Here is a 20,535-nt window from a genome sequence, read left to right on the forward strand (position 1 = left end):
TGTGAGATGAAAGTAGAAGTAAAACAGCAGACTGTGGTAGCCAGGACTCAAAATGCACCGGAAGACAAGCTAAGCGCTGATGTAACGTAGAATGATTTTGCAAAAGCTTTCAACAAGTGCGACTATGGTGTGATAGCTCATAATATGTGTACACAAGGAAAAACTGGAAAAGTGGGCAGATTGATATTTCTTAATACTGTGGAACCCAGAGAGTAGTCACGTGAGGTCACAGGCCCTGAGCTGCTTTGGGGATTACATAACATAAGAAAGGAGGATCACTGCAGCATGCCTACTGGTTTATTAGTGTGGACGGTTACAAAGCATGGCTTGCTTTTGCAGTGTTTTAAAAATTGAGGTTGGAGAGTTGAAGGAGGAAGTCTTGCTTCTCCAGGAGGAAATTAGGAGGCTGAAGGTTCACCTCAATGGGGTTGGGAGCGAGTGTGAGGTGGCTGGAATGGTGGAGGGGAATGAGGCTACCAGCAGCGAGGTGCAGTCTGTCTCTCGCTGCGAGGAAGCTGTAGGTGGGGAGGTAGCAACGGCTACCAGCAGTGAGGTGCAGTCCAACACCTGCTACAAGTGGCAAATGGTTCCCAGTAATGGGAAGAGCATCGAAATAAGGAAAGTTAAGAGAGAAGATTTAAAGGTAGGAAATCGCTTCTCTGTTCTTTAGGATGAGTGTACTTCAGTGGCCAGTGAAGGTACAGGTACTACTTCCCCTGCAAATAGAGGTAAGCTCATACTTGTGGTTGGTGACTCACAGGTAAGATATATGGACCGTGCTTTCTGTAATAGGAATAAGAAGGTGAGAGATAGAGTGTGCTTCCCAGAAGCTGGTGTTAGTGACATAGTCAACAGGTTGGATAATATCATGTCAGGTAATGTAAACAAGTCTATTATCTGTCTCAGTGCTGGTGGAAATGATATTGGGAAGGGTAGGAGAGAAGAGCTGCTAGATAAGTACAGGTCACCTATAGGCTTAACTAAGTCTAAGGGAGGGGTCCCAATCATATGTAGCATCTTGCCTAGGAGGGGAGTGGGCAATGAATGGTTGTCTAGGGCAATTGGTGTAAATTGCTGGCTGGACAGATACTGCAAGGAACTTGCAATCCCATTCATTGACAACTGGGACAACTTTTATGGCAAACATGATATGTATGCAAGGGATGGGGTACATCTTTTTGGGGCAGGGGTGGTAGCTCTTGCAAACTCAGTCGAGAGGGCCATTGCTGAAATGCCTAGGATTTTAAACTGATAGAAAATAGAGGTATGGGTGTGTGTGGGAAACAGTCAGGATGCAACACTAGGGTTGAAAACAGTAAATGTATAAAAGACATACATCATGAAGTTATAAATAAAGACAATAGAACAGGTCAGCAAACAAAGGGAGACAACAGAGGGCAGCAAGGGACTAGCTCCCTTAGGGTCTATTATACTAATAGCAGGAGTGTAAGAAATAAGATAGATGAGCTAAGATTAATTGCAAGTGCAGGAAACATAGATATCATTGCTATAACAGAGACCTGGCTCAATCTGAAAGATAGAGAGATGCCTTCTGAATGTCACAAACAAGGCTATAGATTATTCCACACTGACAGGGTCAACAGGAAGGGTGGTGGAGTAGTGATGTATGTCAGAGACAATTTAAATTGTTGAGTTAGAAAACATATAAAATTAGAAGCATCAGCCACTGAATCTGTTTGGTTACATCTTCTCTTGGGCCGTGAAAAAATTAATTTTGGGTGTGATTTACAGGGCCCCAAATCTTGATAGGGAGTGCGGTAAACTTCTTTGGGATGAAATTCGTAAAGGCATCTATATACGAAAATGTTGTGACAACGGGAGATTTCAACTATAGACAGGTTGACTGGATCAATTTGACAGGAAATTTAGAGTCAAGTTACTTTCTTGATACGATTAAGGATTGTTTTTTAAAACAGTTTGTGACAGAGCCAATTAGAGGAAATAGCCTGCTTGACTTGGTTCTTGCCAGCAGGGAAACACTAATTAATAATCTTGAGGTTAATGATGAGCTTGGGGAAAGCGGTCACAAATCACTGTTTTAATATATCATGGAATTCCCTTAATAATGGCAATGAAGTCTCTGTCCCTGACTTCCACTTGGCTGATTTCATAAGACTGAAAAGCTACTTGGGTGGGCTGAACTGGAATGACCTGACTGTGGGTCAGGTAGGTGGTGATGATTGCCGATATGACGTTTTCCAGGGCATAGTTCTAGCTGCTTAGACAACTTATTTTCCGAATAAGGAAATCAGATCAAGCAAAAATGATCCTAAATGGATGAACAATAGATTAAAACATCTCATTTGTCAAAAGAGAGGCATATATAGGCAAATCAAAAGAGGAGAGGTGCAATTAAGAAATCAATATATTCAGTTGAAGAGAGAAATAAAAAGGGGAATAAAAAAAGCAAAAAGAGTTTATAAGGTTAAAGTTGCAAGAGAATCGAAGAGTAACCCAAAAGGATTCGTTCAAGTATACAGAAGTAAGATAAGGGACAAGATAGGCCCACTTAAAAGTTACTCGGGTCAGCTGACGGACAGTGATAAAGAAATGTGTAGAATTTTTAACACATACTTCCTCACAGTTTTTACACAGGAAGATACAATCGATATTCAAGAAATAATAAAGTATGTAGAACAGGACGATAATAAACTATGCACGATTAGGGTCACACGTGACATGGTCCTTAGTCAAATAGATAAATTAAAACCTAACAAATCCCAAAGCTCTGATGAACTGTATGCAAGGGTTCCAAAGGAATGTAAAGAGGAACTTAGCAAACCTCTGGCTAATTTTTTTAACATATCACTACAGACTGACATGGTGCCAGATAAGTGGAAAATTGCAAATGTGATACTTATTTTCAAAGCAGGTGACAGGTCCTTAGCTTCGAATTAAAGACCAATAAGCCTAACCTCCATCGTGGGAAAATTTATGGAATCATTAATTGCCGAGGCATAAATTAATAAACGAATCTCAGCATGGATTTCCGAAGTGGCATTCCTGCCCTACGAATTTATTATTTTTTTTTTCACTAAGGTATTTGAGGAGGAAGATCTTGGTAATGAATATGATATTGTGTATATGGACTTCAGTAAGCCTTTTGACAGGGTCCTACATCAGAGACTATTGAGGAAAATTAAGGCACATGGAATAGGAGGAGAAACTTTTTCCTGGATAGAGGCATGGTTGACAAATAGGCAGCAGAGAGTTTGCATAAATGGAGAGAAATCAGAGTGAGAAAGAGTCATGAGCTGTGTTCCACAGGGGTCAGTGTTGGCCACCCTGTTGTTTACAATCTACATAAACAACATAGATGAGAGCATAAAGAGCAACATAAGCAAGTTTGCCGATGACACCAAAATAGGCCGTCGAATTCAATCTGGCAAGAACATTAGAGCGCTCCAGGAAGTTTTGAACAGACTGATGCAGTGGTCGGAGAAGTGGCAGATGCAGTTTAATATAGACAAATGCAAAGTTCTAAATGTTGGACAGGAAAATAACCATGCTACATATAAACTAAATAATGTAGATCTTAATATCACAGATTGCGAAAAAGATTTAGGAGTTCTGGTTAGCAGTAATCTGAAACCAAGACAACAGTGCATTAGTGTTCCCAATAAAGCTAACAGAATCCTTGGCTTCATATCAAGAAGCATAAATAATACGAGTCCTCAGGTGGCTCTTCAACTCTATACATCCTTGGTTAGGCCTCATTTAAATTATGCTGCACAGTTTTGGTCACCATATTACAGAATGGATATAATTGCTCTGGGAAACATACAAAGAAGGATGACAAAGTTGATTCCATGTATCAGAAATCTTCCCTATGAGGATAGAGTGAGGGCCCTGAATCTGCACTCTCCAGAAAGGCGTAGAAATAGGGGGATATGATTAAGGTGTATAAATGGAAGACAGGAACAAATAAAGGGGATGTAAATAACGTGCTGAAAATATCTAGCCTAGACAGGACTAGTGGCAATGGTTTTAAGTTGGAAAAATTCAAATTCAGGAAGGATATAGGAAAGCACTGGTTTGGTAATTGAGTTGTGGATGAGTGGAACAAATTCCCAAGTACAGTTATAGAGGATAAAACGTTGTGTAGTTCTAAAAGTAGGTTAGAAGAATACATGGGTGGGTGTGGATGGGTGTGAGTTGGACCTGATTAGCTTGTGCTACTACGTCATTTGCCGTGTTCGTTCCTTAAGTGAATGTGACCTGACCTGACTAGGTTGGGGCATTGGCTTAAGCCGGTAGGAGACTTGGACCTGCCTCGCTTGAGCCAGTAGGCCTGCTGTAGAGTTCCTTCTTTCTTATGTTGTTGAAAGACAGTATATATAGACAGAGAGTAAGGTGTGAGTGACGCATGGTGACCTGAAGAATGACACATTGAGATGACGGGTAGACAATGAAATCCTGTGACTCCTCATCGTCTACCCGTCCTCATCTCAATATGTTATTCTTCAGGTCACCATGCGTCACTTACACCTTACTCTCCGCCTATATATACTGTCTTTCAATCTCTGCATGTTAGAAGTGATCATGGTCCCAGGACCGGAACGTTTTCTAATATGTCCTAGTGTATGTTTAACTGTCTTTCTAAACTAAAACCAGTTCTCTCCAGGGTGGACTATTGCTGTATAGTAACCGCCTCTTTGAACGCAGGCGAGATTGCTGAGTTGGAAAACGTAGAGAACTCTCACTCTGAACCACTGGGAACACTTTGAAGTCCCTTGAACTGTACTCCTTGGAACGTAGGCAAGGAATATCATTATTTACACCTGGAAAATCCCGAGGGACTGGTTCCAAACCTGCACTCCGAAATCACTCCGTATGAAAACAAGAGACTTGGCAGACGGTGCCAAGTACCACTGGTAAAAAGTAGGACACTTTGATAAACTAAGAGAGAATTCGATGGATGTCAGAGATCCCTGATTTATGAACGTTCTTCTTACGTGATTAAGGGATTACCAACAGACCTCTGGCTGGCTTCAAGAGAGAACGTTGAAGATTGAGACACTTATGCAGCATATGGGAATCTTTATTCAGGAAACGTTTCGCCACATAGTGGCTTCATCAGTCCAATACAAAGAGGAAGGCGTAAGGAGAGGAGGAGAATGAGGTAATCAGTCCCTCAACCTGGAGTCGATGTGTTCAGTCCATCAATCTTGTAGAATGGATGGATGGACTGAACACATCGACTCCAGGTTGAGGGACTGATTACCTCATTCTCCTCCTCTCCTTACGCCTTCCTCTTTGTATTGGACTGATGAAGCCACTGTGTGGCGAAACGTTTCCTGAATAAAGATTCCCATATGCTGCATAAGTGTCTCAATCTTCAACTTGTCGGTTTTTCAAACCATTCATCACAAGAGAGAACGTGACAAGCTCTTCAAATCAGTTCCTAATCTGCTGGGCTGTTGTTCGTACATTGGACAGCGTACTGCCAACAGTAACAACCTAGATGATCAGTCCTTGGTCCACCAGGAGATCTGGTCTGGGACCAGGCCGTGGGGAACGTTGACCCCGAAAACATCCTTCAGGTTACCTGGAGGTTACCTGGAGGTTATTCCGGGGATCAACGCCCCCGCGGCCCGGTCCACGACCAGGCCTCCCGATGGATCAGGGCCTGATCAACTAGGCTGTTACTGCTGGCCGCACGCAGTCCGACGTACGAGCCACAGCCCGGCTGATCCGGCACTGACTTTAGGTATCTGTCCAGCTCTCTCTTGAAGGCAGCCAGGGGTTTATTGGCAATTCCCCTAATGCTTGATGGGAGGCTGTTGAACAGTTTTGGGCCCCGGACACTTATGGTGTTTTCTCTTAGTGTACCAATGGCGCCCCTACTTTTTATTGGCGGCATTTTGCATCGCCTGCCCAGTCTTTTACTTTCGTAGGAAGTGATTTCTGTGTGCAGATTTGGGACCATTCCTTCCAAGATTTTCCAAGTGTAGATTATGATATATCTCTCCCTCCTGCGTTCCAACGAGTACAAGTCAAGTGCTTTCAAGCGTTCCCAGTAGTTAAGGTGCTTTACAGAACTTATACGTGCAGTAAAGGATCTCTGTACACTCTCTAGATCTGCGATTTCACCTGCTTTGTATGGAGATGTTAATGTACAGCAGTATTCTAGCCTAGAGAGAACAAGTGATTTGAAAAGGATCATCATGGGCTTGGCATCTCTCGTTTTGAAAGTTCTCATTATCCATCCTATCATTTTCTTTGCACGTGCGATCGTGACACTGTTGTGATCCTTGAAAGTGAGATCCTCAGACATTACTACTCCCAGGTCCCTTACATTATTTTTCCGCTCTATTGTATGGCCGGAGTCAGTAGTATACTCTGTTCTAGTTATTATCTCCTCCAGTTTTCCATAACGGAGTAGTTGGAATTTGTCCTCATTGAACATCATATTGTTTACCGTTGCCCACTGGAAAACTTTGTTTATATCTTCTTGGAGGTTAACCGCGTCCTCAGCAGATGACAGCCTCATGCAGATCCTAGTATCATCCGCAAAGGATGATACGGTGCTGTGGTGTATATCTCTGTTTATGTCTGATATGAGGATAAGGAATAAGATGGGGGCGAGTACTGTGCCTTGTGGAACAGAGCTCTTCACTATGGCAGCCTCCGATTTAACTCTGTTGACCACTACTCTTTGAGTTCGATTTGTTAGGAAGTTGAAGATCCATCTCCCCACTTTCCCAGTTATTCCTTTAGCACGTATTTTATGGGCTATTACGCCATGATCGCATTTGTCAAATGCTTTTGCAAAGTCTGTGTATATTACATCTGCATTCTGATTTTCTTCCAGTGCATCCAAGGCCATGTCATAGTGATCCAGTAGTTGTGAGAGGCAGGAGCGACCTGCCCTGAACCCATGTTGCCCTGGATTGTGCAGGTATCATGGTTCATGTACTCAAACTTAAGTATTCAGTAGCACGAGTCACATAACCCAGGTCATCACTTCCCTGGACAAGACAACATATATCAGTAGTAATTCATATGCTTTCTCTATTACCTGATAAAGTTTCCTTATTGAAGCTGCATGTTGTTATAAAAAGACTTATGTTGTTTTGTGTCTTCATCTATTAGTAGCAGTATAAGTAGTAGTAGTAGCAGAAGAAATGATGATTTGTTGTCAGGCTACAGCGGGGCCTATTATTTTAGGGAGGAACTGTATTAATATTTCAGGGATTATGCAATTGCCGTTGTTCTGTGTGTGAATTGGAGATTAATGCAATTTCTAGTCATTTCTGTTTGTTGGTGTCTGATATTTTAGTCACTAAGCAAGCTTTGTTCCATTCCACCAAGTGACTGGTAGTGTTCAGGTGTTGCACATACTTGCTATGCATGTCGCATCTATATATGGAGTTATGCTCGTGTTGTCGAGTCCCTAGGGTTTTGTGGCTTCTTGATGTGTACCTTGTCACACCTTTTTCACAGAATAATGCAAAATTTCTTCTTAGATCTTTTTTTATATACTCCCTTTTGAGCACTGAACCCTTAGCGGGTCATACAGAGCCCTTGGAATGGGATTCAATGAGATTGGATCCCATGTAGACATATATTGCCCAGACATATGCAATATATACACTGTGAGAAGCTCTCAGCTAGTTTGCATGACTGGTTATATACAGTCACCCAGAGTTCCCAGAACTTACTAGGTGAAGGTGGCTGCTCCTAGAGTTCCCTTGTTCTTGGTGAGGTCTTTGATGGTTGTGCTGGATGATATGACCATCTGGCGTTACCGTGTGCGAGTACTTTGGAGACGTTCAGGGTAACTTGGCTGGAAGGAAGGATGATAACTCTGTTTAAAGTGATGTTAGTGTGGTGAGAGTTGATGACATGGCGTGCTCACTTTCAGTCTTTGATGACTAAGTAAAGAAGGTGTAGCTGGCTGAAGTTTGTTGTATGTGGATGCATTCCTCCTCTAGAACCACGAGGCTTCAGATACAGTGAACTCGCAAGAAAAAGCCAACGATTAGTAAGTTTATTTAGGGACAGGTACACATAGGTACAATTATCATACATAATTTAGCATGCAAAACAACCACCGTGACAAAAAAAGTGAAATTCCAAGCGCTGTCGTGATTTCTTATATTATATCAAGGACCTGTAAAAATTGAACCTCAGAAGACTTAAAACGCTGAGATATCACCTCTATTTTATCACAGTGGCTGTTTTGCATGTTGTGTTATCACATATTCGTAATTTAACATATGTGTAAACACCTAGGATAACTGAACAAAGTCCGACAAAACGACTTATTTCCGCTGGGGTCCTTGATGCCTGGTTTAGTTTTAGTATCTTCACTGGAATTGGTGATTATAATCGGCTTTGTTTGTAGGATTTCTAAAGACTTTGAATCTTAAAGCGTTATCTACTCTGTGAATGAGGGCATCAAGGAATGGTAATTTGTTATTTGGTCTCCTCTTCAAGTGTGAATAGAATTGGTGGTTCAGCTTCATTGATCCTTCTCTGCAGGTTATGGATCGTAATCTCTTTGGGGGTGATAATGAGGATGTCATCCACGTATAGAACCCATGTGATCTTACTGGAGGTAATGTTGGTGAAGCGTCAAGTTTCTAGGTGTTCCATGTATAGGACTACCAAGATAACACTGGTCTGCACTCTCTGGAATGGCGTAGAATTGGGGGAAATGTAAATGAAGTGTGCAAATGGAAGACAGGAATAAAGGAATAAATAAAGAGGATATAAATAACGTGCTAGAAATATCTAATCAAGACGGGACTCGCAGCAGTGGGTTGAAGTTGATTTTTTTATGAAGGTATAGGAAAACATTCGTTTGATATATTAGAGTTGTGACCTTGGGTAGCTTTAAAAATAGGTGGGACGAGTAGATGAATGGGCGTGAATTGGGCCTGTCTTATGTTCTTATCAACTCTATTCTTAGCTATTACAATATTCAAGCATCACTTTTTTGTTACACTATGTTGAGCGGCACATCACTATAAAATTCTGTTTTTACATATTTCAAAAACTTGTATATATTTTCAGCGTAACCTGATCGGCTTTAATACAAAAAATATCCAAAATGAAATTGATCTTATTATGTCATGGGGGGAAAAATTAAGATCCCCACCTGCTGACAAGATGAGTGTGTGGGTGAGGGTCCTGACAAGGCAGGTGCGGGGGTGTGAGTCCCCCACACCGACCTCCTGACAAGGCAAGTCCAAATGAAAAGGCTAGAAACTACCAGGAAAAACAAAGTTTAGTTGTCTGGTCAGTACAAAGACATATTAATTAAATGAGAACTTTAAAAAAGTATATATATGACATTAGTGTAGCAAGGGATGTTAAATTAATTTATTTTCAGATTGCATCAAATGAAAGTTCAGAAAACTGGGCCACTAGAATTTAGTAAGGTTCAGTGACTGATAATGAGGAAATGAGCAATAATCTAAATGTTTCACATCATTTTTCATTGAGGAAGATAGACTTCATCCACAGGTACTATAGAGGAATAAGGAAAATTAATGACTCACGAAATCGTAATAACGCAATTGCAGAACCCAATCGTGTTATTACGATTTTGTGAGTTATAATGGCGGCTTTGAGTGGGACTAGAGCTAGAGTTCGTCACGGTCACGCTGGCGGGAGATTCATCTGTAAAATACTTTCATTTGTGGTCACAGTGGTGCCTATGCTAACCTTCTTGTGGTGTATAAATATATCTAGTTGGATGACTATTACTGTAGCCAGCTGGCCCAGCTGGCTCACGAATTGTAATAATGTTGGTAGAATTACTTATAACAATATGATAAGTAAAAGGACACAAGTGCAACTAATGTGACATTTTATTGTGGCAACGTTTCGCTCTCCAGAAGCTTTGTAACGGCTTGACTAAGCTCCTGAGGGCGAAACCTTGCCACAATAAAATATTAAATTAGTTGCACTTTCGTCCTTTTGCTTACGCACCGGCCTGGAGTTATAAGACTCGCCATGGGTTGAAACCTCACCCGTTCCGTGGTCAGGAAACTTAATGATATATGTTACTAAAGCTAGGAGCTGCAGGTAGAAAAATTTATCAAGTATATCTTGAGGCTTCAGTGATATATTGTTAGAATATTCAAAAAATGCGAGGAGCTTAGTGCTCCTTTAACTTGTCCGTTAATCTGAGAAAATTCTGGAGCTGTTGCATTGTCGTGGTGAGTAGTTAATACAACACTATTTCTTAAAATAGTGACGACTGATTTCTAGTTTCAAGTTTCCGATCAATTAGGTTGACTTTGTGTAAAAATCATGTGGAGCAATAAGTAAATAATTGCTTATACCTCACGTCACAAGTCAAGTGTCCCAACCATCTCGTTATTAGTTGTAAACAATCGTTACGACATAATTTCCACTTGGCAAGCTTCAGATCTGGTCAAGCATACGTACTTAAACAAGTTTTGAGGTGTCAGTCACTGCTTGCTTGGCGCTCCTGCTGTGTTAGCAGGAATTTTGTGTTAATTGCTCTGTAATTTAGTAATTATGGTCGTCTATGTGACGGGCTTAATGGCGCGCTCATTTCTTTTAGAGGATATTGTGCCCTTCTACTAGGCTGTAATTCTTGCCTTGGTATGCACCCTCAGCCTAGAGAATAGTTCACCTGAACTCTTCTCCAGGCTGAGGGACTGACCGCCTCAAATACAGTGTTCTCCAAGGCTGGTGGACTAATTACGTCATCTTCATTTCACTACAACACCTGCTACCTCTGAAGAAGCCTACTATGTAGGCGAAACGTTTCATCAGTAAAGATTCCCAACAATTACACATGTATCTCACTCACGGTGCAGTATGAGAGATAACACCTCACATCTGAAGATCATCAGTCAGGTGCTTCGCAATTTTTGTTTACCGCCTCTACCTCTTACTGAGGAAGTATTTTAGAAAGACACGTGAGCAAACACTAAGACATATTTATTAGAAAACGTATCGGTCAAGGTCCCAAGACCGAAACGTTTTCTAATATGTCCTAGTGTTTGCTCACTTGTCTTTCTAAACCAATTTGTCGGTATCTATTAGAAAGGTTTATATCAATGGAAGTGGTTCATGCATCTACCGTGACAGAGATAATAGGCAGCTTGGTCAAAGATATCAGGTACTGAATGGAAGAGTTGTCCAGGCCAGTACGGTAAAGATTACACACACACACACACACACACACACACACACACACACACACACACACACACACACAAACGATGATTCGGAGTTCATTCCCAATTATTTAGCAGTTTGATAAATGTAGCTGAAGTAAGAATAAAGAATCACAATACCGTTGTGACTTGACTAGTCCAGGTCGGACCAGGTCGGTAAGATTTTCCAGCTGTGTTCGTTTGCAACAATGTTTAGGCAGGAAGACTTATTGAGATGCTCAGGGTAATGGTAGAATCCCTTCTCCACTCTAGTTAAACCAAGTGTCAGCAGAGCTTTCTGATTATTGTGAGTCTTGGCTAGTTTCCAGGGTTCTCGGCACCTTGTACACTCACCAGCACCTTGTACACTCACCAGCACTTTGTACACTCACCAGCACCATGTACACTCACCAGCACCATGTACACTCACCAGCACCTTGTACACTCACCAGCACCTTGTACACTCACCAGCACTTTGTACACTCACCGGCACCTTGTACACTCACCAGCACCATGTACACTCACCAGCACCTTGTACACTCACCAGCACCATGTACACTCACCAGCACCTTGTACACTCACCAGCACCTTGTACACTCACCAGCACCTTGTACACTCACCAGCACCTTGTACACTCACCAGCACTTTGTACACTCACCAGCACCTTGTACACTCACCAGCACCATGTACACTCACCAGCACCATGTACACTCACCAGCACCTTGTACACTCACCAGCACTTTGTACACTCACCGGCACCTTGTACACTCACCAGCACCATGTACACTCACCAGCACCTTGTACACTCACCAGCACCATGTACACTCACCAGCACCATGTACACTCACCAGCACCTTGTACACTCACCAGCACCTTGTACACTCACCAGCACCTTGTACACTCACCAGCACTTTGTACACTCACCAGCACCTTGTACACTCACCAGCACCATGTACACTCACCAGCACCTTGTACACTCACCAGCACCATGTACACTCACCAGCACCTTGTACACTCACCAGCACCATGTACACTCACCAGCACCTTGTACACTCACCAGCACCTTGTACACTCACCAGCACCATGTACACTCACCAGCACCATGAACACTCACCAGCACCTTGTACACTCACCAGCACCTTGTACACTCACCAGCACCTTGTACACTCACCAGCACCTTGTACACTCACCAGCACCTTGTACACTCACCAGCACTTTGTACACTCACCAGCACCTTGTACACTCACCAGCACCTCACATCCAGTCTTCCCTCATACTCACTTAGAGCTCCATGTTAAAAAGTTCGTTAATAAGACCACAAAAGAACATTTTCCACAGTTCTTGGTATCCCTTTTACGGTATTAGAGAAAACAGAACTTTTTCTCTTCTTCTTGTTCCTCCTCCTTCTCCTACTCCTCCTCTACCTCTTCCTCTCCTCTTCTGCTCTCAAGCAAGCTAATCTTGTTTTATTGATGTTAGAGGTCACTCTTGTCCTCCAAATATTGTCAGTCGACACTCAGACCATGATGGAATTGGTGCCGCTGTTCAGATAGCAAGTCTGTGGCTACCACCGTTATTATCAAGGCTACCACCGTTATTATCAAGACTACCACCGTTATTATCAAGGCTACTAACGTTATTATCAAGGCTACTAACATTATTATTAAGGTTGCCAACACATATTATCAAAGCTGCCAAAGTTATTATCAAAGCTACACGCGTTATCAAGGCTACCGACGTTATTATTAAAGCTTCCAGCGTTATTATGAAGGTTACTGTCGTTATTATCAAGGCTAGGAAGGTTACCGTCAAAGTTACCGAGGTTATTGTCAAGGCTGCCAAGGTTACCGTCAAGGCTACCAAGGTTATTGTCAAGGCTACAGTGGTTACTGTCAAGACTACCATGGTTATTGTCAAGTCTACCAAGTCTAGTGTCAAGGCTTCCTCTTGTGCTGCCAGTCAACAGGTTAAACCACTGATTTCCTCCTTTTCTGTATATAAAAACGCACTGGTTGCTGGAGCCTCCAGCTGTATACTATTCTGATCCCAACTACCTGTTCAGAATCACCGCTAGTTAGAATATAGCTTTGCCTTTTCAGAAGTTAGCCCCGGTAGATTAGGTTAGGTAAGGTTTGTCAGGAAACAGGACAAGTGTTTCCTGACGCGGGTCTTAATAATAAGCTGGAGCTTTTGGTCATCTGACAGAGGCTCCCGGCTGGCTTACCGGTCCACCCCTTTAAAAATTAAGATTATAATTAAAACCACCAGTTCTATCCTCGGTGTGGACCGTGAGGTCTCCTGTTATCTGTTTTTCATATGTACTCATATGTAGTTGACCTCACTAAGTAAATACAATGCTAAATTGTAAATTTTGGGGCACATGATGTATTTATGAGTAAAAAAATAGTGAATACAGTGGCTCATATCCTAGCAGACCTGTAGAATTAAGTCAGTTCCAGACTCTTCGTTATTAAGTCAGTTCCAGACTCTTCGTTACAGGTCACCAACAACGGCGACGCAAGTGTTACCGAACGTAACGCCAGCAGTAACAAGAGAACAAATAATGTACTTTTTTTCAGTTGACAGAGGAACAGGTGTAGGCAAGTAGATAAACATAACTCACAGTATGGTGAATTTATAGGTTTTGCGGACGATTCTTCCTTCTTTATGCCCTTAACCCGAGAACCATAAATAAAAAGCATTTTTACTGGAAAATGAAAATTGTGCTGTTCAAGTGTATAAAACTGCCGCCTTTTAATCACAACAACCTCCTTACTCAGTTATATATGTCCTCCATTCTTTTCTCCCCCTCTTTCTCTTCTTCCACCTTTTCCTCATTTTTCTCTTTCTCTTCGTTCTCCTCCTCTTCGCTTCAAACAGTTTCTCGAGCATAAGCATCACTTCATCAATCCCGCAGACAGAGGCTACACCAATGAATGTGTCTAGTGGTATGCTCGTCGCGTGTTTAATATGCATAGGTTCAGTGTGTAGTGTAGAAATTAGCCTCATTTGGATGCTCGACAAACTGTAGTGATGACGCCTTCCAGACCTCTTCATATCTAGTTCAAACTACATTCTACAGTGAAAGATAAAGATTTATTGTCATTCTACCTTCAGAGGTATACATACATAAATACATATATACATCATTCTACAATATGTTATAATAGATAGCATGAGTAAAACACGAATTTAAAGTATTATATGGAGAAGCTCAGTGGCGCTGGAAGTGTACTCCACACACGTACCGTCAAGGAATAAGGAAAGATCCAAATTAGAAAGGAAAAGACGCTCCCTCCATAGGCAAAAGACGAAGAATCACACTTCTCTGGCTCCAGACTTTTTTTTAAGAATAAAAAAATAAAAGTGCTGCTTAGATGAATGGAAAACATTGGGCTAAAAAGAAATATATCGCGCACAGTCAGATAGATAGATAGATAGATAGATAGAGAGAGAGAGAGAGAGAGAGAGAGAGAGAGAGAGAGAGAGAGAGAGAGAGAGAGAGAGAGAGAGAGAAACCAAAATGCGTAAATGAAACTGAAAGAAACCCATATGCAAAATTCACGAGAAAAACCACATCTGGTATTTGGCCCTTGATTAAAGATGGGAACACCTCCCTACTTATCTCTCACATTGAATGACTCTTCCCTATTCATTCTTGATGAGTATCTTGACTCGCCCACATTATCTAACTCATCCGTATTCATAACTTATTGCCTGACTCATCCTTACTCATCTCCAGCCATCCCCACTTTCCTTTCTCACGTCTCTCTCATTGTCAAATTTTTTGTGCCAGTTTTCTCCTTTATCAGTAATTGATCATTTTGGAATATTTTAAATTTAATATCAGGTAGAGAGCTCGGCCCCTCTGAACATTGTTTCGCCCACTGGGGGCTTTATAAAGCATCCAACGGGCAAAACATCCAGTAAATGTGCTGTGTGTTCAATATGTCTTTATTATATAGTTTTATGGGTAGTGTGTTATGCCTGGTACTGACGCTTTGTCCTTGTCCGTGTCGGACAATTTGTATGGTACGTAGCCTCCCATCTCGTGTGGCTGACATTGGTTTAAACAATGGTTCTGCACTGAATGCACTGACTTGTTAATATTTTTTTTTAAGTGAAAGCACTGACTTAATTCTTTTCTTCAATGAATGCACTGACTGTTGTTTCTTCATTGAATGCACTGACTGTTAATGTTTTCTTCAGTGAATGCACTGACTTGTTTCTTCATTGAATGCACTGACTGTTGTTTTAGTGAATGCACTGACTGTTTTTTCTTCAGTGAATGCACTGACTGTTTTTTCTTCAGTGAATGCACTGACTGTTGTTTCTTCAGTGAATGCACTGACTGTTAATGTTTTCTTCAGTGAATGCACTGACTGTTGTTTCTTCATTGAATGCACTGACTGTTGTTTCTTCATTGAATGCACTGACTGTTAATGTTTTCTTCAGTGAATGCACTGACTTGTTTCTTCATTGAATGCACTGACTGTTGTTTCTTTAGTGAATGCACTGACTGTTTTTTCTTCAGTGAATGCACTGACTGTTGTTTCTTCAGTGAATGCACTGACTGGTTAATGTTTTTTCAATGAATGCACTGACTGCTTTCTAGGGAATGCACTGAATATTAATGTTTTTTTCGGTGAATTCACTTACTTTCATGTCACTTACACAAGAAACAGCACTGGACCAAGTGGAATTCCCACTCTTTACACTCGTCCACGTCCATTCCGATACCTTCACCATGACAGTAACTCGTTGTTTCCTTCGTTTAATAAGTGAACTATAGATATGAATCCAAATGTACTCATGTAAACCCTTTTGGGGCCTAATTCCTAGGCCTTTTGTGTATCCACGTGCTCTTGCGATATCGTCCACAGGATGGATATGGTGCTCGCAATAAACTAGCCACTACGGTGGCAAAATCGAATCTTTCTTAGTATTCCTTGACCCATTATAATGTTTTCCCTGTAAATCCTGCCTGCTCCTCTAGATTTTGTACCAGTCTCATGTGAGTTACTATAATCGAATTTCTTCTTGCAATCCAAAAATACACAGTCGACCCATCCCTCTTTCCTGCCTGGTTTTCGTTATCTTATCCTAGAATTCACGCAGCAATGCGAGACAGGATCTGCCATCACGTTAACCATGCTGGTGTATTCACCTCACCTATTTGTGGTTGCAGGGGTCGAGTCATAGCTCCTGGCCCCATGTCTTCACTGATCGCTACTAGGTCCTCTCTCCCTGTTCCATGTGCTTTATCAAACCTTGTCTTAAAACTATGTATGGTTCCTGCCTTCACTACGTCACTTTCCAGACTATTCCACTTCCTGACAACTCTATGACTGAAGAAATACTTCCTAACATCCCTTTGACTCATCTGAGTCTTCATCTTGCAATTGTGACCCCTTGTTTCTGTGTCCCATCTATAGAACATCCTGTCTTTGTTCACCTTGTCAATTCCTCGCAGTATTTTATACGTCGTTACCATGTCTTCCCTAACCCTCCTGTCCTCCAGTGTCGTCAGGCCGATTTCCCTTAACGTTTCTTCGTAGGACAGTCCCCTTAGCTCTGGGACTAGTCTTGTTGCAAATCTTTGCACTTTCTCTAATTTCTTGGCGTGCTTGACCAGGTGTGGGTTCCAAACAGGTGCTGCGTACTCCAGTATGGGCCTGACGTACACAGTGTACAGCGTCTTGAACGATTCCTTACTGATGTATCGGAACGCTATTCTTAGGTTTGCCAGGCGCCCATATGCTGCAGCAGTACTCACCTACTCACCTAGTTGAGGTTGCGGGGGTCGAGTCCGAGCTCCTGGCCCCGCCTCTTCACTGATCGCTACTAGGTCACTCTCCCTGAACCGTGAGCTTTATCATACCTCTGCTTAAAGCTATGTATGGATCCTGCCTCCACTACATCGCTTGTGTGTGTGTGTACTCACCTAGTTGAGGTTGCGGGGGTCGAGTCCGAGCTCCTCTGTGTGTGTGTGTGTGTGTGTGTGTGTGTGTGTGTGTGTGTGTGTGTGTGTGTGTGTGTGTGTGTGTAACTCTCACAGTCGTGATATAGTGTCATTTATTTTTATTTTTAAGCACTCGTGCAATATTAACATTTTAAAAGTACTGGCTAGTATCGGCCGTTTTTCACTGATACCGTAAAAGTTGCCGATACTACACACACACACACACACACACACACACACACACACACACACACACACACACACACACACACACACACACACACACACACACACACACACACACTATATATATATATATATATATATATATATATATATATATATATATATATATATATATATATATATATATATATATATATATATATGTCGTGCCGAATATGTAAAACTGGTCAATTAGCAAGAACTCATTTAAAATTAAGTCCTTTCTAAAATTTTCTCTTATACGTTTAAAGATATATTTTTTTCATTAGTGATAACGTAAAAAAATTTAATTTTGCACCAAAAGAATCTTAGAAAACTTACCTAACCTTATTATAACAAGAACAATTTATTTTAGCCTAACCTAACTAAATATATTTTAGATTTGTTTACAGTAGTTTAATACTAAACAAGCACAGTGAAATATATTTTTTTCGTTAGGTTCAGAATGATTTTGGCGAAATTATTGCATACACAAATTTTCACTTGTCCTATATGGCAAGATGAGCGTTGCTATTTAAGCCAAGATCGCAAGTTCTGCCTATTCGGCACGACATATATATATATATATATATATATATATATATATATATATATATATATATATATATATATATATATATATATATACATGAATAATAATAGTAATAATGATGATAATAATAATCGTGTGGTATCAGGCAGTAACCTTGTGATATTGTTACAGAAATGGTGTTATCATGGAGCGTAGAGAGGGGGTCGCTGCTGGTGGTGGTGGTTCATCTACTTCACCTCTCTACCATCTACGCTCACCCCACCAACACTGTGAGTTCTACCTCTACTCATCTACTGGTAATTACATTTTTTACCTACACCTGAGGTTCATGAATGTTGTTTCTAGGTTTGTTAGTGTTGCAGGTGTTGCTTAAGTTGTGTAGTTATTAGTATTGCAGGTTTCTCTTAAGTTGTGTAGTTGTTAGTATTGCGGGTGTTGCTTAAGTGTTTAGTGTTACGGGTGTTGCTTAAGTGATTAGTGTTGCAGGTGTTGTTAAAGTTGCTTTCTTCGTGTGTTTCATGCAGGAACTTGTAAGGGGAGACAGATCCTGAGTGCTTGCAAGGTTCTCTAGTTATTGACGGTTCATCAGTGAGTGAATCAGTGGGCGTGTCGGGTCAGGGGCGCACACTCACTATTTACGTGTTTTGACAAGAGCTACACGACTGGGTAATCACAGTCTGGTCCTGACTCTCCCAGGAGCCTCTGTGTTGTCATCCACATTGATTGGTCAAGGTTCCAGTGTTATACCTCAGGGTTATATCTCCCTTTGCTTTTGTGAACATTTACAAGGTTCCTTATCCTTCCATTACTTCTTTTATGCTCTTCTGTGCGTTTTTCTCGCCTTTCGGGTGCCTCTTATTTGCTTCGAGGCCTGAGACCATACAGAGCAAATAGTCACAATACCGTGACTGGAACAATACACAAATATCCCGCACATAGGAGAGAGAAGCTTATGATGACATTTCGGTCAGACTTGTCCCGTTTACGAGTCACACTAACACACAAGAGTGAGGGAACCACTATATATAGGGAAGGGAGATAGGGACGGGACAAAGAGAGGAAGACAGAAGTGGAGAAGTAGTTGTAAAGATAATGCTGGTAGTGGAAGTAGTAGCAGTAGTAGTAGTAGTAGTAATAGTAGTAGTGATAGTAGTAATAATAGTAGTGATAGTAGTAATAATAGTAGTGATAGTAGTAGTAGTAGTAGAAAGTAGGGGAAGAGCATAATCAGTGTGGCAGGAGTTCGGATCAAAAAACATTTGAATGGTCTCTGTTGGGTAAATTTTCTTTACAGTTGTTCATTCAGCAGTGTGAGCAAGACTGTCTGCAGTGTAGCTGGCGTTGTTTTTTTACTGGGACGGTTTGAAATTTGTTATTATCAGACTACAGGAAATGTTATTTGGGTGAGCAGGTCATGAGGAGTTGGCACAGTGTTGTGAGGTGATCCATCACGACCTGTCTTAGTGAGGGAAGACAGACACATAATAAGAAAGGAATTGGTGGATGGCTGGAAATTGGAATATCAACAGTGACTAATTCTCAAGTTAGAAAAACTCTCGAAGAAGAAACAAGAGGTCTTCCAGTGGCTCCAAATATGGCGGAAGAAGATAAAAGGCGTCCGCAAAGGATGAAGGATCATGATGAGGAAATGTAACAAACAGCAACCACGCAGAGAGGTACTACCGTCCTGCCAAGTGAGTGTAAAACGAAAATCTGTAATTGTTTTACGTGATGGAAGGATTGCTGGTGTCCTTTTTTTTCTCATAAAAACGTAAGATTTTAGATACGTCTTGCTACTTCTACTTACACTTAGGTCACACTACACATGCATGTGCAAACATAGTTCATAGTACCTTGATAATGTGAAAAGTCACGAAAGTGCTTCGAATTTTACTATTTTTTTCACAGTGGTTGTTTTGCAATATATATATATATATATATATATATATATATATATATATATATATATATATATATATATATATATATATATATATATATATATATATATATATATATGATGTAATTTATAGCAGTAACAGAGACTAGAAATCTTAAGACATTTAGTGAAGTTCACACTGAATGTCCGTGGTTCGATCCCCGGCACGGATGGAAACATTGGGCATGTTTCCGTACACCTGCTGCTCCTGTTCACCTAACAGTAAATAGACAGCTGGGTGTTAGTAGACTGTTGTGGGTGGCATCCTGGGGAGGAGGTAATATACCTCAGATAGGACTGGGCTTTGAAATGAGTTGAGTTAGGATAACAGCTCTTGGCCTGCACAGTTGAACCATGTAAAAACAATACCCGGAAGATGGCATAACAATGCAGCAACCACCATAAGCAGCTGAATATACAATAACAAACAGAGAATAAGAAAAAACTTAAAATTGAATTTAAAATTATAAATTTTAAACTTTTCCCCATTGTACTAACATTATTGTATTTTCAATTTCTTATTTTAAGCAGAGCAGAATGAATGTAGGAAAATATTTAATCAAATAGCGATTAATGGATGTGATAAGAGAGAGAATGAATATACCTTTGATGAGTCTTTCTATTTCTTGGAGCCCAGCCATGGACCAGGCTCGAACTTTTTGTCAAGTTTAAAAAATTCCAGGATAAATTATATAAGATAGGAGACCACGAC

The 20,535-nt window shown here is 41.0% G+C and overlaps 1 protein-coding gene across 1 annotated transcript in view; it reads left to right on the forward strand.

Annotated features, from left to right (window-relative positions):
- Positions 1–20,535, forward strand: part of LOC128702833 (mucin-2-like) — a 657,321-nt gene that overhangs the window by 610,012 nt on the left and 26,774 nt on the right. Inside the window, exon 4 of the mRNA XM_053797257.2 lies at positions 18,056–18,180. Within this exon, the coding sequence (XP_053653232.2) occupies positions 18,056–18,180 (125 nt within the window). The remainder of the gene's footprint in view (positions 1–18,055; positions 18,181–20,535) is intronic.

Source organism: Cherax quadricarinatus, chromosome 82 (genome assembly GCF_038502225.1).
Source record: "Cherax quadricarinatus isolate ZL_2023a chromosome 82, ASM3850222v1, whole genome shotgun sequence".
In the NCBI taxonomy this organism is placed as follows: domain Eukaryota; kingdom Metazoa; phylum Arthropoda; class Malacostraca; order Decapoda; family Parastacidae; genus Cherax; species Cherax quadricarinatus.